Here is an 18,636-nt window from a genome sequence, read left to right as displayed (position 1 = left end):
GACACAGGGATATTCTGGAGCCGAAATGGCTAAGAGAAGGCTGACTGCCATGTACAGTGGGAACCCCAGTATTTCTGACTCACTGATAATTGGAAAAGGGGATTTTTAAAAAACTTTCCTTATACTCATGAGAGTCCTTAGACAGAAGCGGCACTTTGTCTTTAGGGCTTTCTGTCCCTTTGTTTTCTGGTGAGACACAAATTTCACGAGCACTTTTCCTTCCACAGATGGAAGCAAGTCCCTGGTCCTTGTTACTGGGTTTGCTCTGAACTCTGTCAGTAACCAGACATCAGAGCTTCAGGCTGTGGCTTGTTTAATGATGTAAAAGTATCTTCAGGTTGGTGGCAGGGCGCACTGAAGCACATAATGTAATGTAGATAAAGGTTCTGTTTGCTTTGGCAGAGGAGGGGAGCAGGAAGGTGGAGACCAAGGTTGGGATCACGATGTTGAAATTGAGAAGACATGAGGGTGCGTGGTAGACATGGATACATGGGGGCAGTCCAGGGGCTAAGGAGAGGTGGGCCCCAGGACTTCTGGTTTGGAGGAATAACAGTGCATCCTGGGACAGTGACAGCTGATATTCATCAGCTTTCCTGGATGAATGGCTCCTTTCCCTCTCTGCAATTCCCCTGCGTTAGCCTCAAGCCTTGCAAGTGTCTGAAAACAGAAGATGTCAGTGTGTTGAATCTTGGAGATAAGGAGGGGCCTGTACCTGGCTTTCATGAGCCATGCAACATGTGATAACTGTGTTAGTGGACCAGAGATGCCCAGGAAGACATCCGTTCAGAAAGAACAAGTAGCAACAATCCAGCTGGGAAGGCCTTATGGGACATGGAGTAGGAAGGAATCTTCCCTTGGGACTATCACCCCATGGGAGGCTTTATCTCTGCCATGCAGGGTGCAGTGTAGGATGCTGCTGGCGGACCAAAGAGAAATCAGGGTGAGTGAAAGCAAAAAGAATAAAGCATTACTTTCCTGCATCTGTATTTCTGGGGCTCCCCAGTAACCTTGATGAGACATGATCAATCACAACAGAGCAGCTAACTCTGAGAAGATTCATGACATGGAACCCCATGGCACACCAGGGTGGCCCAGCCATAGGGATCGATGGTTCCCTAGGAAACTGACCATCACAGGGCCACTTGCCAAGCAGGCAGCACACACCTTTCAGATGCCAACACAATGAGCCACAATTAGCTCAATTACTTCAGGACTTGGACACTCACAGAAGAAGGTGCTTGCTTCGAAGAGATCAGCAGAGCAAAGACCTGGCCACACGGCAGCGTTGGGCCAGCTGGGGTCAGCAGAGTCTGCAGAGCAGTACCAGACACTCACCTCCTTTTGATGGTGAGCATGACGCCCAGGAGAATGATGATGAACATGAGGAGGCCAGCGATCACACCGGCCATCTTCACGGTGTTGTCTACCTGCTTCTCTGGCTCCACGGTGTTAGAATTCTGAGTGGAGGCACCTTCAAGGGGAAAGAAGAAAGATGTGGAAAAGGCTCACACATACGACCAGAAAACAATTATAATGACAACAGGTTCCACTTACTGAGCGCTGACTATGTGCCAGGCACTGTGTTAAGAGCATGACACACATTGTCTCTTGTACTCTTTTTGAGGATCAATCCTTTGTGATATTGGATTATACCTCCCCCTTTTTGAGGTGCAGAGAAATGAAGTGAAAGTCCCAAGTTTGCACAACTGCTGTGACAGGGAATCCCTATCCTCTGGTGAGGTCAAGTGGAGCGTTTCATCCCTCACACTGATTTGTCCCTCAAATCAAACCATGGATCTATTTACAGTTTTATTCTTGGGTTCATGAAATCATCCCAAACCCAACTTTATTCTTTCTGGTAAATGGTGAAAACAAGAGCTTTGTGTTAAGGTAACGATTAAAATCACTCAAATTTTAAAGGTAAAAGCATAAAGTTTTTGTTTTGCCTTCTATGAAACAAACGGTGTGTCAGAAATTTGGTGCATTAAAGCTAATTTCCTGGGGTTCAGAAAACACTTCTATGTGACTAACTCCATTTCTGGAATTTAATGCCAATGTTATGTGCTCTGCCAGGTACAAACTCTCTGATTCGGTTCCAGGTAGCCAAAAAATACCTCAGCCTGGCCTCTTCAGGCAATGTGCCAGGGATCAGAGGCCACTTCTCATTGTAGACACCTACAGGAACACTTCTGGAGAGTGGTCCACGGGTTACCAGCACCCTGAGTGAATTCCTTCCTACTGCCGTTCATATTCCCCAGCACCACATTTGTGTGCAGCAGGTTAAGTCCAAAGACTCCTCTGCCTGGCACATCCCTACTTCCCAGTTTCTGCCACTTCAGCACCAGCTCATCCTTCATCACCATCTGCGTCTCCTCTGGTTGCCTGTGCCCCTGGGAGAGTGCCTCTCTCTCTACTAAATCCTAACTCTCTGTAACACTTTGCACATACCTCAATATACTGATATTATTAGCTATTTGTTTCTCCATCTGTCTCCTCCAGTGCTCTGCCAGCACCTTGGGGGGGGAGATTATGCCTCCTTTATCTTTGTTTCCTCATGGTAGTACTGAGCCTGGCTTGTACTAGGTGTTCTCTTAATGTTTGTGGTTGTTCGACGTTTAGCTGAAGGGAAGACACTGCTGCCCACACACATTTGTTCTCATGGAACCAAACTGAATTTCTCCTTTTTCAGCCACGTGCTCACAGAACTCAGTTGAACTGAAGGAAAGCTAATGCCCATAAGCTACGATTCTGATTCCCCAAGCCCACTGATGTTTAAGAACAGCCCTTCAGCACAAGGATGCATCCCCTCTTCTTGTTTAAGAGTGTCAAGTGTTTCCCCCATCAGAGCACATTCCCCAAACTCTCTTGTAACTGGGACAAGTCTCCCCCGTGGGAACGGCAAGTCTTCAAGAACAGGGAGTGTGGCTCTCAGCTCTCTAATGTCAGTGTCTCACACAGGCTGCCCTCCTCCTGTCGGCTTACACGTGACTGAAGGATATAAAGATGTTTGTTTGCTTCATTCATCTGCTACTGAGCACTCATGTACTGTGTGCCAAACAATGGTGTCTATGGGATGAGAGATCCTTCTCTTGGATGGACTTACAGGTCAGAGATTTTATTCAGTTCCCTTAATCAGCTAAAGGCAAGACCAGCTCATCAAATCCCAGGGCTGCCTGAGCAAGCTCTGCCTATCTCTGCCTCAGTGAGTTCATGGGGGAGTTAGCCAACCACCTCTTTGGCAGGGCTGGTCTCATATTCCAGAATGGGGGCTAGTTCCAAGGAACCATACATAGCCCCCATTTCCTAGTTTGGAGTCATGCTTTCTGAGATAAGGCTAGTGCACTGTGTACCAAACATAAAGGAAGCTGAACACCTCAGATGACAATTTCTTCAATTGTGTCAGTCTTTTTGTTTGGATTTGAAGGAAGGAAGTTGGCTCGGGAGCATTCACTGGCATAGCTGAACTTTATTTAGCGCCTGCTGTGAGATCCTATTCTAGAGACTGGGGGTACAAAGGCAAAAGAGCCCTGGAGAGGATGTTATTACCCTAGGAACACTGTTACTGGCTTGGCTTAAAGAGATTCACACTTCATTCCTTCAGTAAATGATCACAAGCACAGGCATTCAGTGACACAGTGGTGAGTGAAACAGGCACAGTCCCTGCCCTCGAGGAGCCTACTGTGAGTGATGGGTGGGACTCAGGAGACGGAATTAATGAACTGAGAATCAATAATAGTAAGCTTGCAAATCTGTTAACAATGAGAAAAGAGAGGCACATGGCACTCGGGAAGCACACAATAGGGAAGTGAATCATTCCTGGGAAGACATGGGCAGAGAACACAAGAGGAGCAAGTGGGAGCTGTGGAAGGAACAGCACTGGCTGAGGCTGTGTGATGGGGCAAGGAGACTGGTGCACTTGAGAAATGAAAGAAATAGAGAATAACGTGGGCAAGAAAGCAAGGAGAGCATGATGAGAGGGAAGCTGAAGAGGCAGCAGGGGCCCATCCACACAGGGCATCAGAAGCTACAATGAAAGCTTTTGTTCTTTACCCCATGAAATGCAGGGAGCCATTTAAGTGTTGTTCATGCAGCAATAATATGGTCAGATTTACTTTTCCGACTGATCATTCCAGCTTCAGTGTGGAGCCAAAGTGACTTGGAGAGACAAATTTTGAAACCATTGCAGGCATCCATGTGGGAGATGATAGCTGTGTGGATTTAGGAGATGGTGATGGCAATAAAAGAGATAATTACTGAAATGCATATAAATAAAACCTGCTGCTGGGATGGATGCAGAGAGTGAGGGGCAAAGAACTGTGGAGGATGACCACAACTTTTTGGTTTTCATAACAAGGTGGGTAATGGTGCTGTTTATGAGCTCAAGAAACAATGGGCAAAGTATAGCTGTAGAGAGAGAATGGGTGTGTTTGGGGCAATCTGAGCTGGAGATCTACTCTAGAAAAGGAGGCAGTTAAAAGTGCAGGTCTGGAGCTCTGGAAAGAAGTCTGAGCTGGAGGTAAAAATGTGTGATTTATGCATACAGATAGATGGTATCTGCAGCTCGGGGTTGATGGAGACACCCAGGGAAAGAATAAAGAGTAAAAGGAGAAGGAGGCTTAGAGAGAGAGTAGAGAGTCTACAGCACTTAGTGAGTGGGTAGACAATGATATGCCTGCACAGGAGGCAGAGGAGGAGTGGCCAGACAGTTAATAAAACAACCCAGGAGTGTAGAGTGCCCTAGAGCCAAGGGAAGAGTGTTTCAAGAAGGAAGGAATAATCAGCTGTGTCAAACACTGCTCCTAGGATAGAATCAAGCTCCACCCAAAGGAAAGTGAAGGTGCTGGATATGTGTTAGAAACCCTTTCCCAAACTAAGTTCCAAGACGTCCCTAGATTTAAGTGGTGACCATGAACCAACAATGGAACATACTTGAACCAGGGAATCTATCTGGAAAGGCCAGCCAGTGGTTTAGAGAGATTCAGTGAGCTTAGCCGACAGGCATCAGGGCTGAAATCACAAACTCTATACAGGAAGTGATGAGGAGGAGTTATACTTGGCTGGCCCAACCAGACTCCAGGTACAGGGACAGGAACAAGCCCTGGGACATGGCCAACCCAGTGTCCACTTTAGCACCCTTTCAAGGGCATTTGCTTGAGTCACTGTGGAACTGTACCTCTGTTGAAAAAGTAAGCATGCCAACAGCACTTAAAGGTGGGTGGTACAGGTACAGAGGAAATGTCTCTGGGATTGAAGGCCAGAGAGCATTCCCATGTGGCTCCTTCATCTGAGAGGAAGAAAAGAGGGACAGAGACAGAGCATGGGCTAGCCCTGCACCTGGTGCAGAGTCAGACGAATCTACATGAGGCCTTACATATAAGTTCTCAACAGAGCAGATGAGACCCTATGATAAGACTTATGGGGAAGCACATAAGGGTTGGCTCATGGTGGGGTCTCCTAGCAGTACAATGGGCTGTCTCAGGCAGGCACTGAGCTCATCATCAAACAGAAGCTCAATTACTACTACTTAAAAAAAATCAACTTAAGGGGCACCTGGGTGACTCAGTCGGTTAAGCATCTGACTCTTGATTTTGGCTCAGATCATAATCTCACACCTTTGTGAGATGAAGCCCCGCATCGGGCTTTAAGCAGACAGCATGGAGCTTGCTTGAGATTCTCTCTCTCCCCCTTTCTCTTTGCCCCTCCCCTGCACATACTCTCTTTCTAAATAAATAAATAAGTAAATAAATAAATAAAATGTTAGCTTAAATGTACTGATCTATTACTGGGTGCCAAGTAATGTGCCCAACACTTTTCATACATGAAGTCATTGAAACTTCTAAAAACTCAGGAGGTACTAGTTTTGTTTCCCCTTTTGTATAGATTAAGAAACTTCACAGAAGGGTTAAATGACTTGTCCAAGGCCATATAACTAGTGAGTTTCAGAGATGGGACTTTGTGTACAGGGCTCACCCCCTTATCACTATAATGAACTGTCCTTGACAGAGGTGTAGTTAAGGACATGCCAGGACTGGGTCCACAAAGAAGTTTGGCCATCCGACTCACTGGCCAGAAATCCAGAGGAATTTTTCAGAGGAAGAACTGGAAGCAACATGGGAGGTGTGTTACTTTTGCTCTAAGCCACCCTTTCCATGAGAGTCAAACTTCATATTGTATCAGTCTCCCAGTCCCTTAAAAAGCCCTCTTTCTGGCCTTGGGTACTTTCTATCCACTAAGCAGGGATAAGCCTGGTAACTGAGAGAAGAGGGACACTTGTATGTGTCTTCTTCATCTCTGCCATCCACTGGGAGCCAGCCTGAGAATAGTCCATGTAAATCAGAACCAGCAGCTATGCACCAGGTGGTAAATTTATCCAACTGGAGTAGCTTCAAGCCTCTACCTAAGTCCCTTGTGTGATGTAATCATCAAAAACAATCTTATGAACTCAGCCCACACTGACAGGAAACTACTGTCTCTACATGAGGTTGCATGCCCAACTTTATACCTTAGCCAACCGGGCCCTCTGAGCTCTGAACACTCCCAAAGGCCAAACCTGTCCTCTCAAAGATGTTGCTGCTGCCCTCTGTCCTCGGTCCATGAAATCACTGATGTCTTAGAATCCAGATTCCTCCCAGCTCCAGCTCAGAGTTCACATCTGGCTTTCAGTGTACTACCTACTCACTGCTGCATATGGAAACCTGGTGCCCAAGGAATAGCTCTTCGTCTCTTAAAGCCTTCCCCTCTTCCTCAGTATTTCCTCCATACATAGAGTCCAGTCACCATGCTCCATCTCCCTACCATCTCCTCCCATGCTGTCAAATAACCATGCCAGTTTATTCCCCAAGGATACCTGATATCCACCAAGGGCAATTAGCTTTGCTTAACACTGTACTAGTCAGGTCATTCTGCTGAGGCTTATCCAGTTGTTGACTCTACTCTTGGAGAGGGGGCTCCAGGGTAAAGACAGGTCAAGAGGCTTGCCATTCAAGGTGTGATCCAAAGACCAGAAGCATCAGTATCACTTGGGAGCTTATTACAAATGCAGAATCTCAGGCCCCCATTCCAGATGTAATCAATCAGCATCTGTATTTTAACAAGGTATGTAGGTTATTCAAGTGCATACTAAAATCAGAGATCATTGACTTTGGAGGAATGGCAGTCAGAATAGGACTTCATGGCCTAGAGAGTGGAAGATTCACATGAGACTTAGTTCTTGCTTTCAAAAAGTTGAAAAGCCACTGTGGATGATAGAATAGATTGATCCCTTTAATTTTAAAAATTGGAGCTAATATCACTGGGTAGAGTGATGGGGGTAAATTAGGGGCCAACACAAAGAAAGGTTTTAATGTGGAATCACTATCCAGCTGAGGCTAAAGCCTGTGATACAGTACTATAATGTAGAGAGGAGCATAAAAGCAGTCATAGTTCCCCAGTCCTATTCCAGAATTGGCCCTCCTTGTATCTGCCTACTTTGTCTCTACGTGTTCTCACCTCCCGGGCTTCTGGAATGCTTAACCAAGCCTTCAACACTTCACTGTCATAGGACAGTGACCTTTTTTCTTTGCTTATTGACCCTGCTTCCCACCTCAAGTCGGCATCCTTTGATTCCAGCAATACCCATGTCCTGGGTGAGAGACATTCTCCCTGCCATCTTTAGAGACATGAAACTCCCATGGGGTCAACCCCCAAGTCACCGACAAAAGCAGGAGAATGTGTCACCAACAATGAAAGACACTATCTGGAAACTTGGTATTCTCCCATCATGTAGAGGGCCTCTACAACCTCTTATAACCCTTCTGGGATTGAGATTCTATGGTTTTATGAGATCAGTCAAAAGCAATGGGTTTCAGATCAGAAATACATGAATTTGCATCCAGATTCCATCCTGACTGGTTGTGTGACCTTGACCAAACCTGTTAACCACCATGTGATTTGATATCCTCATTTGTAAAATACGGAGTAAATGCCAAGTTCACAGGGATTTTCAAAGAATCAAATGTAAGAACAGAGGTAAAAAAGTTTGACAAACTCTGAGGAACTGCTCACGCATGGGGCAAAATGATGGCATGGCCTTGGAACTAGTTCCAGGGTTGGTAGGTGGGCGTTTCTATGTCTATAAACTGTGGGTGCACTATGGGTACTGGGGTGACGCTTCCTTGCAACCTGCTGCCTGAGTTCATCTAATCCTTAGGATGAAGGGAGGCAGAGACCCCCAGAGTGATTCACTTAACTCTCCTCCTATAGGCAAGGCCTGTATCAGGCTTACATCTGGATGACTTAATGGCAGCAATAACAAAATGTGGCAACAAGGGATTAACGATTCATTCTCAAAGTGCTCTCACTGGCTACAGGCCCAATTCTATAGCTTTATTTCAGAGAACTTCCCTGTAAAGATATGGAGCAAAAATAGAAGTCTCAGATAAAGAACGTCTAATTGCAATTGACAAAACCAAGTAAATCCCAGTGGATGCATAACCCATGCTGGTGATCATTGCTGATGGTAAAGAAAGGAAGTTGGCTCTCGGGAACACAATTCCTAATGCCGCAGTCTTTAAAATACACAGTCGCCTCCTAGCTACCTAAGGGCATATTATCCCCAAATCTTACTGTGCTGGCAGTTCACCCCTGTCTACTTAATGACTTCTCTTGTTGGAGAGTTTTTCTGTCTTTACTCTGGCTTTGCACGCATCTGGCACCCAGGAGAGAAAACCTTTCAAACTCTGACTCTGAGCTGCTACCTCAATGCCAGTGAAGGTTTTTAAGGATTGCAGACATCCCTGATTATGGGGGGTTTGCCAAGAGGAGGCAACAGGGAAAAGGTGAGAAAGCTGGGCAACTTTTGGCTCTTCTAAAGTCAGGTATGTACCATATCCCTTCTTGATTTTTCTGGAAGCGAATTCTCAGAATGGTAGGCTATTTTTAAGATGGAATTTAAGTCCAAGATAGGAAAAAAGTTGGTAGGAAAGCATCTGGATACTTCATTAGATTCAAGCCTCCAGACTTTACAAATTGCATCCCAAGGCATTGAGAGCATTTGTAATTGTGATCATGAACTACTTTGGCAGTCTTTGAGGATTGAAATTGTAGCAAACAGGAGGGGTGCGAGAAGCCTGGGGAGAAACAAATGCTGTTGTTGACTTTTTTTTTTTAATGGGAAAATGTGGATTCCAGATATTTCACAAGAGTAAAGTGTGATGTTGATACGGGAAAAAAAACACACAGACTGGATGATTAAATCACATTTTTTCCCTTACCATTTACTACAGGAAGGAAGAATCACTAGAAATCAGCACAGGCTCTGCATCCACCAGTATCCAACCAGGAAAAGGGAAATGACTCCAAACATTTAAAATGGAACATATTTACTAGAGAACTGACACACGGGGATCAGGAGAAGATGGTGAGGCAACCGAGACAATAGCAACACCAGGAGTCATTACCCAACCTAGACCGGAGACAAAAGGAGGTGGTGGTATCATCAGAGCCCAGAGGTCGGGGTCACCCAAAAGAAGTTAGGATTCTGGAAGATCGCCAGAAGTGGAGTCATGGAGGGGACATGGTCACCGCCAAAGAAGGCGCCTGAAGCCAAGAGGGAAAGGCTTCTCCTTCCTCTTCCTGTGTAATTAATGTCTCCTTACTGGCCAAACCCAGACACCAGTTGACATGCGGCCCAGGAAACACAGTCTGCAGGGGTCACCTGTACATCCCAGGCAGCAAAGGAAGAACAAAGGAGGGATGTGAGGCCAAACAGGCCAAGGGCCACCAAGGGCTTCCTATGAACAAGTGATGATATTCATCGCCACTTTGGAGAGGTGTCTGGGTTTATAATCCAGGAGGAATGCCCAGGACTGTGTGTTCATTTCAGCAAAGTCAAGGCCAAGTTAGAGAAATTGTGGCTGGCTTTCAGGACAGCTAGGTGTTAAACTAGGTTGCTGAGCAGGTACTGCTTACTGGTATTTTGATCTAGAATCTTATCTTGATCAGCCAGATTAAGGCGCCTTTGTATATATGCCTGTCCCCGCTGAGTTTGCCACCTGCTGTATCACGCAGCTCCGTTTTATACCTGCTTTTCTTGAAATTATCTCCCCTCATGCCCTCTTGCCAACATATCATATTCTAATATGGAAGGGATTGATGAACATGTCATGTGAATCTTGTTATATGGGTCAAATTATACAGACTTTGCTCAAATGATATTTAAACTTGACCTTTTTAACTTAAGTTCACTCATCCTTTTCACTTTCCTTGTATATCAACCACCATCTCTAAGCCCTTAACACACTGAGTTCAGTTTTATTATTAATCTCTGAGCTTTCCCTATAATTCCTTTCTTGATATTTAGCCACCACAGCATCCCATATAATTATACAGGGAGACAAGCCTAGATCAAGTTTAAGTAACTGTTGTCTACTTTATTCCTAATATTCTTTCTCTGGTCTCAAGATGATAATTTTTTAAAATTTCTGACTACCTTCCCCACACCTGGGAACAGTGCCTCCCTCACTAGGTCTGGTTGATAATGGAGCACTTGAGAAGGATTATTCCATCATTCTTCTAAGTGACATCACCTAGGATGTTTCTCAAGTAATAAATAAATTGCTTCAATTCATCATATGACAGTAATTGCTTTTAGCCAAGATTTAACTCTGAGTCAATGTCAAGGAGCTGGAAAACACTACAGAGACACGGGTTTTTCAAAGATAGCTTTAGCCTTGTTGGGGAAAACCATTTAATAAGTACTGAGTTAAGTGTAAAGAAGATACAGATTTCTAATATCCCAGCCTCCCTCAATATCACCCAGCTGGTTCTAAGAGGTTGGAATTGACTTCATCACAGCCTATACAACTAAAACTGCTAAATATTGCTGACAGAGGTTACCCTCTTTTGCAGCTTTAAATGGAGGTTAGCACCTCGTGAGATGGGAATAGCTTTAATTGATTGTTTGAAAGCACTCCGGCCACTCAAATAAATTGTTCCTCAAATGCTGATTCTGCTTGGTCCTATGCATCTCCTGAATCTGTTTCTGGGTGGACCTTGCTTTACACAGCAAATGCTCTGTGTAGGTCAAATTCTAATTCAGTCATGTTACATACAGTAGAAAAGCTGGCTATGTAAAACCCTTATGGTTAATGTGTTCTGGGTGAAGGAGAATTGGTCTTCTGAATTTTTTTTATGTGTTCAGAATTCTGCCATTATAGACTTATTTAAGAGGAGTCATGCCTGATTGATGCCAGACATTGTCATTATTGACACATCCCTTGTAAGGTATCCACATTCCAGGGCTTCACCACTGGTGAGCTGAGAATCCCTTCATACTTCCCTATACCCTCAACTGTTCCTTCGTGTGCCCAGAAGCCCACAGTGTGAGTGCCAAGACCCTAGCCCATGACCAGAGAAGGGCCACAAGCAACGGCTAGAGCTGGGTGCACTCTGTAGACTGCTACAGTTAAGGTTAAAGACCAAGATGTGGCTGAGGTAGGCATCAAATCTAAAGGAGGCATCAGGAGCCAGCCTGGGTGGAGTTTAGGGCTCTGCCTATACCTACCCACAGTGAGAGGTCAGCCTATGCCTAGAGTTCTGACAGGACTTTGGCCAGCAGTGATACTTAGCCCATGGAATGGGACTGACTGGATGGAGCCAAGTGACCTCCAAATGGACTAAACCCATTACCCTAATCTCATTAGCACCAACTCAACTCTTGGCCACAGAGAAAAAGTCCTGGACACTGCCTGATGAGTGGTGTTAGGATTATAATGCTGACAGTGAGGACAGCAAGGTGCTGGGCATGTGAGGTAATTAAGAGACAGTCCTGCTGTCTAGGAGCTCATTACCTGGCAGGAGAGAGAAGTCTCCAAGCTGAAAATCAAAGCTATTACAGGTGTATACAGCAAAGGGCATGCATGACTGCTTAGCCAAAGCTAGATTACAAAGTTGGTTTTCACATGTCATCAGTGGTATGGGACATGTCATGGGCATCCCTGAGACCATCCAGTGGCCTCCTCTCTCCCTTCCCCACCCTGGTTCCCTACGGTCCAGACGAGGCTCGCCCTGCCAACAAGGAAGAAGATGCTGAGCCAGCTCAGTGCCAGCAGGACTGGCTCCCTGCTTGCAGAAATCTGTGCACTGAGCCTGAGCCTGAGCCTGGGGGGCTCAAAGCTGCTTAGCTGTGGCAGAGAGGAGCACCCAAAGTTTGCACTGGGGATTAAGGGTTTAGTCTGAAGCACAGATGTAAGAGAGGAGAACACACACTCATTGGTGTGCCCTGTGGCCAAGTAGATGGTCCTGTTAGACTTTCCAGGCAGCCAGTGTGAGACAGTGCATGGTCACCCTGAATAGATCGTAGTTCTTCCTGTGGAGTTCAGGGAAGTCTGGGGCAGCTGTGGAACAAGGGAAGCCTTCTCCAGAGCAGTCACTGTAGCGGTGGGCACAAAGCCCACTGGGATGGTATACAGGCCAAACAAGGTCAGGACACAGAGAATAGGTTACCACGGCCTGAATGGTGAGGCAGAGGTCAAGGCCAGGGTGTGACCAGCAGCAAATGCTAGGACTATTCAAAAGCAGGAGGAAGAACCAAAAAGGAGAGGGTCAGAGCCACAGAGCAGAGGCTGGCTGTGAGCCAAACACAGAATACAGCCAACATGGAGGCCCCACAGGTTGGCCAAATAAATTCTCTGGGATGGCAACTCTTGGCCTTGGTCTCATGGAGGTCTGTCCACTGTAAGGGAACAGCCTTGAGGGTGGACTCCTGCCCGTTGCCCTGTGCTCTGGATTCCTGCGTTTCCAAGTGTATTAGTTCTATAGGGCTGTCATGAGAAGTTACCACAATCTGAGTGGCTTAAAGCAACAGAAATGTATTCTCTCACAGTTCTAGAGGGAAGAAGTCCAAAATCAAGATGACCAGGCTGCCCCTGAGACTGGGTAGAATCCTCCCTTGCCTCCTCTGAACTGCAGGTTTGCTAGGCAATTTCCTCGGGAGCCCACTCCACCTCCGTCACCACAGCATCCTCCATGTGGGTCTGTCTTCACATGATGTTTCCTTCTTGTAAGGACATCAGTCTCATTGAATTAGAGCCTGCCCTCATGACCCATCTTAACTAAGTACATTTGTGAATACCCTCTTTCTGAATAAGATCACTTTCATAGGAACTGAGGTTAGGCCTTCCACATATCTTTTGGGGGAAGACATTGAATCCACAACACCAAGCTAAGCTCGGGCATGTTCTAAGCAGTCTGGGAATGGGCTGGGAATAGGAGGGAGGTCTTAGCATTTAGCTGAGTAAAATGCAATCACTAATAGGGGTTAGGGCCAATTAGATATGGGAAGAGGATAGGACACCCCTGCTTGGTCATGGGCTGAGCAGCGCAGGAGGCTTCAGGAAGGCCACTATGTCTGGCTTTATTTGTCTGAACAGCACAGCAGGGTGTGCTGGGTCAAGGTGTCCCCAAGGCTCTTACTCAGAAACAGAATTCAGTTCTTTCCAACTGACTCTGGCCAAGCTGATCTCTCACGGGATGACCACATTACCTGACCCAAAGGGGGAGGAAGGGGGAGGAAACGCTAAGATCTGCCCAGCCTGGGTAGCTTTGCCCGGATCTTGCCTCTGGAACATGCTGCCTCCAGCAAGCCTTAGAGCCTGGAAAGGAGGGGAGGCGCGGAAGGGAACAAGAAATCTATAGGAAGGATTAGTGGAAGCACGAGCGGGATCAGAGGGAACGACCGGTAAACACGCAGCACAGAATTCAGATTAGTGCAACGAAACTGAGCAAGGGTAATAAAACCAGCAGTGGGAACAGCATCGATTGTTGAGATTCCAGGCAAATCCACCATGAACATGTTTTCTTTCTTCTAGCCTTTGCCCCTTGGCTCTTGGAAGCAGAAACACTGAATCACCGTGTTCTGTACTAAAAGCTGATCTACCCTCCTCCCCAAAGGATGGATGGAAAGCAGCTCTGTGTTAGAGGCTAGGAGTGAGGTCCAGAGCATTTGCAGCCATGGCTGCTGCTTCCAGGGGCATGCTCAGAGGACTGAGATGTCTGTCCTGAGGTGCCTATGCATTCTGCCTCTAAGCCTGACCTCTCCTGGGTCAGCACCAGGTGAGCCCAAGACAGCCTATGCAGGGCTGAACCAGTAGATTTAGGGGACCTCTATCCAGAAACTCCAGAGAATCATCCTCTAGGAAGCTTGGCAGATGGGGCTGCACAGAGTTCAGATACTGGATAGAAAACGAGTGCTCAGTGACTCACAGTGAGCCTAACCAAATGGCAGACGGTGAGTCAGGTGAGGTGAGGCAGAGGGTGGGGTGGGGAGAGCACCCAATGCTTGGCACATGATCTATTACTGTCAATCATCCACTCAACCCATAAGTCTGCTCATGCATGGGGTCGTGTAAATGACCACTGTATGTGTCTGGGCACAGGCTAAGAGGTGACAGAAACCACACAGCTCCAAGAAAGTATGCTTGGGGTGTGAATGTGGCCATGTTGATGAGGCCCCCTCACTCGGGGCTGACTCAGGGGATCCTCTGTATACACTGGCCTGGCCAGTTGCACATCGCCGCTCAGCGTAGCCCGAGACAGTGGGGGTCAGGGAAGGTTTTGTATAGACTTGATCGTAACGGGTGAGTAAGGTAGACAACAGAGGGAGAGCATCACCGCGAAGGGAGGGGCTGTGAGAAGGCAGGCCCTGTTGATGTAATCAGTATGAATATGGCACAGGATGCCAAAGAGGGAAGGAAGTTGAAGAGTGAGGGTCTTTGATTCAGGCTAACTCTCCCAAAGCACAGGGGAGCCTGGTGGCATTTCAATCAGGAGCAGATTCTTATTGCTGGACCATCATTCAGGCTTCAGTGGAGCATACACTAAAAGGGCACCATTGTGACGACAGGAAGGTCAGCCTGGAAGCTGTGACACTAATCTGAGCAGGACTTAATGAGTCTTGGGAATGAGAAGCAGCAGCGAGAAAAGGAGGCATTCTGGAGGCTGTACTGGTCCCATGTGGTGACTAGCTGGTACCTAAGCTGGGAAGAAAGAGCAAGGACGGCCCTTGGATTCTGAATCTGAATTTAATGGCAGTTTGCACAGAAGCGTGGAGACACGTTTCACTTTGGTCTGAGGAGAATGTCCTGAGAGAGAAAAAGATGTAGTGAAGGCCTCAGTCAGATATGCTCCTTGCTTAGAGGCTTGCTTGAAGGCAGCAGAAACATTCACCTGCTATAGGAGAACACCCCACTGGAGAAGCAACATGCGAGAAAATGCCTTCCTCTCCTGTGTTAAGGTTACTGGTTCAGCAGGGAGATTGGTAACAGAAGCTGGCAGCCAGAGTGGTGGGCCCATAGCTGTAGGTCCATCAGGCTTGTGAGCACCTACTGGAAGACTGCTGACAAAGATCGCATCCTGGATCGAGTACTGGGCTCCTGCCGTGCTCTGCTGTGTGTCAGTCTAGCCATGCCAGTAGCCAGATGGAAGAGCTGTGGCTGTCCGGATCCTGAATGTCACCCATCTCCCTGACCTCCAGTTTGGTCCCTGCTCCTCATCTGCAGACACAGCCCTGGCCTGAGCTTTGGGACCACCAAAGGCTTTGGTCAAGGGGGACCAGAGGACACCCAGGTCAAAGGCTCAGGGACCTCAGCATTGTGTCATCTCAGCTCTCTAACTCTTTCACAGCAGCTGGGGTTATGATGCTACTGTATCCAGCCTCCCACCTTATATTCCAACTCCCTAATGAGCCCTTATTTGTAAATTCTGCTTGTCACTTTAGGCTGAGGCTCTCATGGGCTCTCACCTTTCACCCCCACCCTCCATGTTTCTCAGGAACCACAGATCTGGTCCAGCCACCTGCCTGAATCTCACCATTGGTGAGTTTGGCTGCTTCCTCCTGTTTGGACCTCAATTTCCTCATCTGTAAAATGGGTTTATGATAATAATAAAAGCAACAGCACAAGTTTAAGCACTCAAAATGTATTATCTCATTTATTCCTCTTAACAATAGTTATTATTAGTATCCCCATTTTGCCTATAAGGAAATGGGACAATTGTAACCTCTCTGCGGCTCAAAGTCCCAGGGCTAGTCATTATGTGGTTTTGAAGCACAGTCCTGAGCCCCTTTGCTATGGTATTTCCTGGTTCTTGGCCCATAATCGGTATCCACTAATGTTGACCATGGGCACACAGCATGGTGGGTAAGAGTACGGACTCTCCAGAGAAATCTAAGTTCAGTTCCTGGCTTTATCATTACTGACCTGTGTGATTTTCAATCATCAGAGCCTCAGCTTCCTCATCTGTAAATGAGGATGCTAACAGCACCCTATGGGGGTAGAGTTGGTGGAAAGCTTAACTGCCTTAATGATGTGAAGCCCTCTGCACATGCCACAGGATGAAGGAAGTCTGTAACACACCTAGCTTGTTTCACTGTTCTTTTCCTCATCTTGCTAGACATCCCTGAAGCCCCTGCCCACCCCCCGCCCCCCCAGGAGCTGCTGCCTCTCTCCAGCCAGCCTGGCAGGCTGTCTCAGCTGTGGGTCCACCAAGCACGGTCTGTCACTGTGGGTGCTTGGGTTTCAGCCTTTTCCAGAGCACTACATCTGGTCCTAATGCTTCCAGCTCCTGTTCTCATACCATCCCTCAATCCTTGCCAGGGGGCATAGCATCCCTGCGGGGGTCCCTGAGGCCCCAGGGTGTCCCAGTCTGCCTAAGCCACCAGGCACCAAGCGGAGCCCTCAGGAGGCTGCTGCGCTGCCTCCCCACCTGTTCTGGGCCCACACACTTTTGTCCCAAAGGCTCAAAGTCTACCTAGTCCAGAATTTATAAGCTGGCCCTGGGAAAGTGGCTTTAGAGGCAGTTGCAAAGCAATCTCAGAGAAGTGTTTTATGGCCTGAATCCTGTTACTGCGGCAAGGCTCTGATTTTAAAAACTGCCAGGTAAACAACAATAGAAGGTTTCAACAGGACGTGAACGGGAAAGAAAGGAACAATAGAGGGGAGGTATATCTGATACCCCCTTAAGCAGGAGCCATACTAGAAACGCATCCATTTTCTCTGATGACCGTCGCCACGAGTCCCAGGGGTGGGACTCTTCCACATCATTTCATGGATGAGGACCTGGGATCAGCAAGGCTGAATGATTTGCCCAAGTTCCCCCAGTTTTAAGGAACAGAATCTCCATATGAGGGCTTGTCTCAAAGCCCTTCTCCTTGTGACAGACTGACAGTGGGCACTGGGAAGAGCCAAGGTAGTGAATTGGAGTCTGACAGGGGTTCGGCTCAGGCAGACAGTTAGTGCATCACTCCAGCCTCCAAATGGACCTAGCGGTTCAGACTGGAGGCGTGGCTCAGTTACTGCAGGGGCAGAGAAGGGGCATTCTTTCTCTCATGGTGGACCTGTGACACCCCAAGTCCTTCAGGTGAAATGTGAGCTAGTCATCTGTCCACTGCAGCCTCAAGTCAACAACAGAAAGACATCCAACACTGGCCACGAGAGATTTTACCTTATTTTTTCAAGGCCAGCATCCCTCAACCCCACTTTTGACAACAAAATGCATTTCAGACATTGTCAAATGTGTGTGTGTGTGTGTGTGTGTGTGTGTGTGTGTGTGTGTGTGTGAAATCTGAATCAAGTAATTGAACATTTCCTGAGCCACTACTCTGTGAATATACACTTCTGTTCAATGACTAGGCACAAAGATGATCAAGACATTTTTTTTACCTCTAGATCTGCACTGTCCAGAATGGTAGCCACTAAGCCACATGTGGTTACCAAGCATCTGAAATGTGGCTAGTGTGGCTGAGGAACTGAGTTTTTAAATTTATTTTATTACTTATTTTAACTAATTTAAATTTTAAAACTATACTAGTTTAAAATATGTTTACTTGTTAAACACGATGTTTATCTTTTTAGGGTTATATTTCATTTTAACTGTTTGAAATCTAGCATCTGAATTGGGAAGTGCTCTAAGTGTAAAATGTATACCAGATTTCAAAGACTTAGGGCAAAAAGAATATAAAATACCTTTCACTAGTAATTTTAAAATAATAACTGCATGTTAAAATGATGTTTTATATGCATTGGGTTAAATAATACCTAGTAAAATTAATTTCATCTGTTATTTTTTTCTTTTTTTAATGTGACTCTAAAAAAATGTAAAATTATAGGGGTGCCTCGGTTCAGGTCATGATCCCATGGTTTGTGATTTCGAGCCCCATATCAGGCTCTCTGCTCTCAGCACAGAACCTACTTTGGATCCTCTGTCCCCGCCACCACCACCCCCCCAACTGCCTCTCCCCTGCTCTTGCACGGGCTCGCTCTCTCTCTCTCTCTCTCTCAAAAATAAACACTTCTGTAAAAATGTAAAGTTACAGACATGGTTCAAGTTCTATGTTTATTGAACAGTGTAGCTCTGAAGGATTTCAAGAGGGGGAGCTACTGTCCCTCAGGGAACCTGGGGGACTGTCTGGAGATATGTTTGGTTGTCATAATTGAGGGACGAAGTGCTACTGGCATCTAGTGGGTAGAAGCCGGAGGTGCCGCTGACCATCCTAACACGCACATGGCAGCCCCCCACCACAGAGAATTACCCACCCCAAGTGTCCCTAGTGCCGAGGGTGACAAGCCCTGTCCCTGAACATAGATTCTCTGAAGGCGAGGT

The 18,636-nt window shown here is 46.7% G+C and overlaps 1 protein-coding gene across 9 annotated transcripts in view; it reads right to left on the bottom strand.

The window, feature by feature from the left end:
• The window catches only part of PTPRT (protein tyrosine phosphatase receptor type T), a 793,719-nt gene that overhangs the window by 173,939 nt on the left and 601,144 nt on the right, over positions 1–18,636 (bottom strand). For all 9 annotated transcript variants that reach the window (XM_040447029.1, XM_040447037.1, XM_040447031.1 and 6 more), the window contains exon 14: positions 1,336–1,471. In XM_040447029.1, coding sequence (XP_040302963.1) covers positions 1,336–1,471 — 136 coding nt within the window. The remainder of the gene's footprint in view (positions 1–1,335; positions 1,472–18,636) is intronic.

This window comes from Herpailurus yagouaroundi, unplaced genomic scaffold (assembly GCF_014898765.1).
Source record: "Herpailurus yagouaroundi ecotype Mexico unplaced genomic scaffold, PumYag 196, whole genome shotgun sequence".
Lineage (NCBI taxonomy): Eukaryota > Metazoa > Chordata > Mammalia > Carnivora > Felidae > Herpailurus > Herpailurus yagouaroundi.
This window is presented reverse-complemented; position numbering and strand designations above follow the sequence as displayed.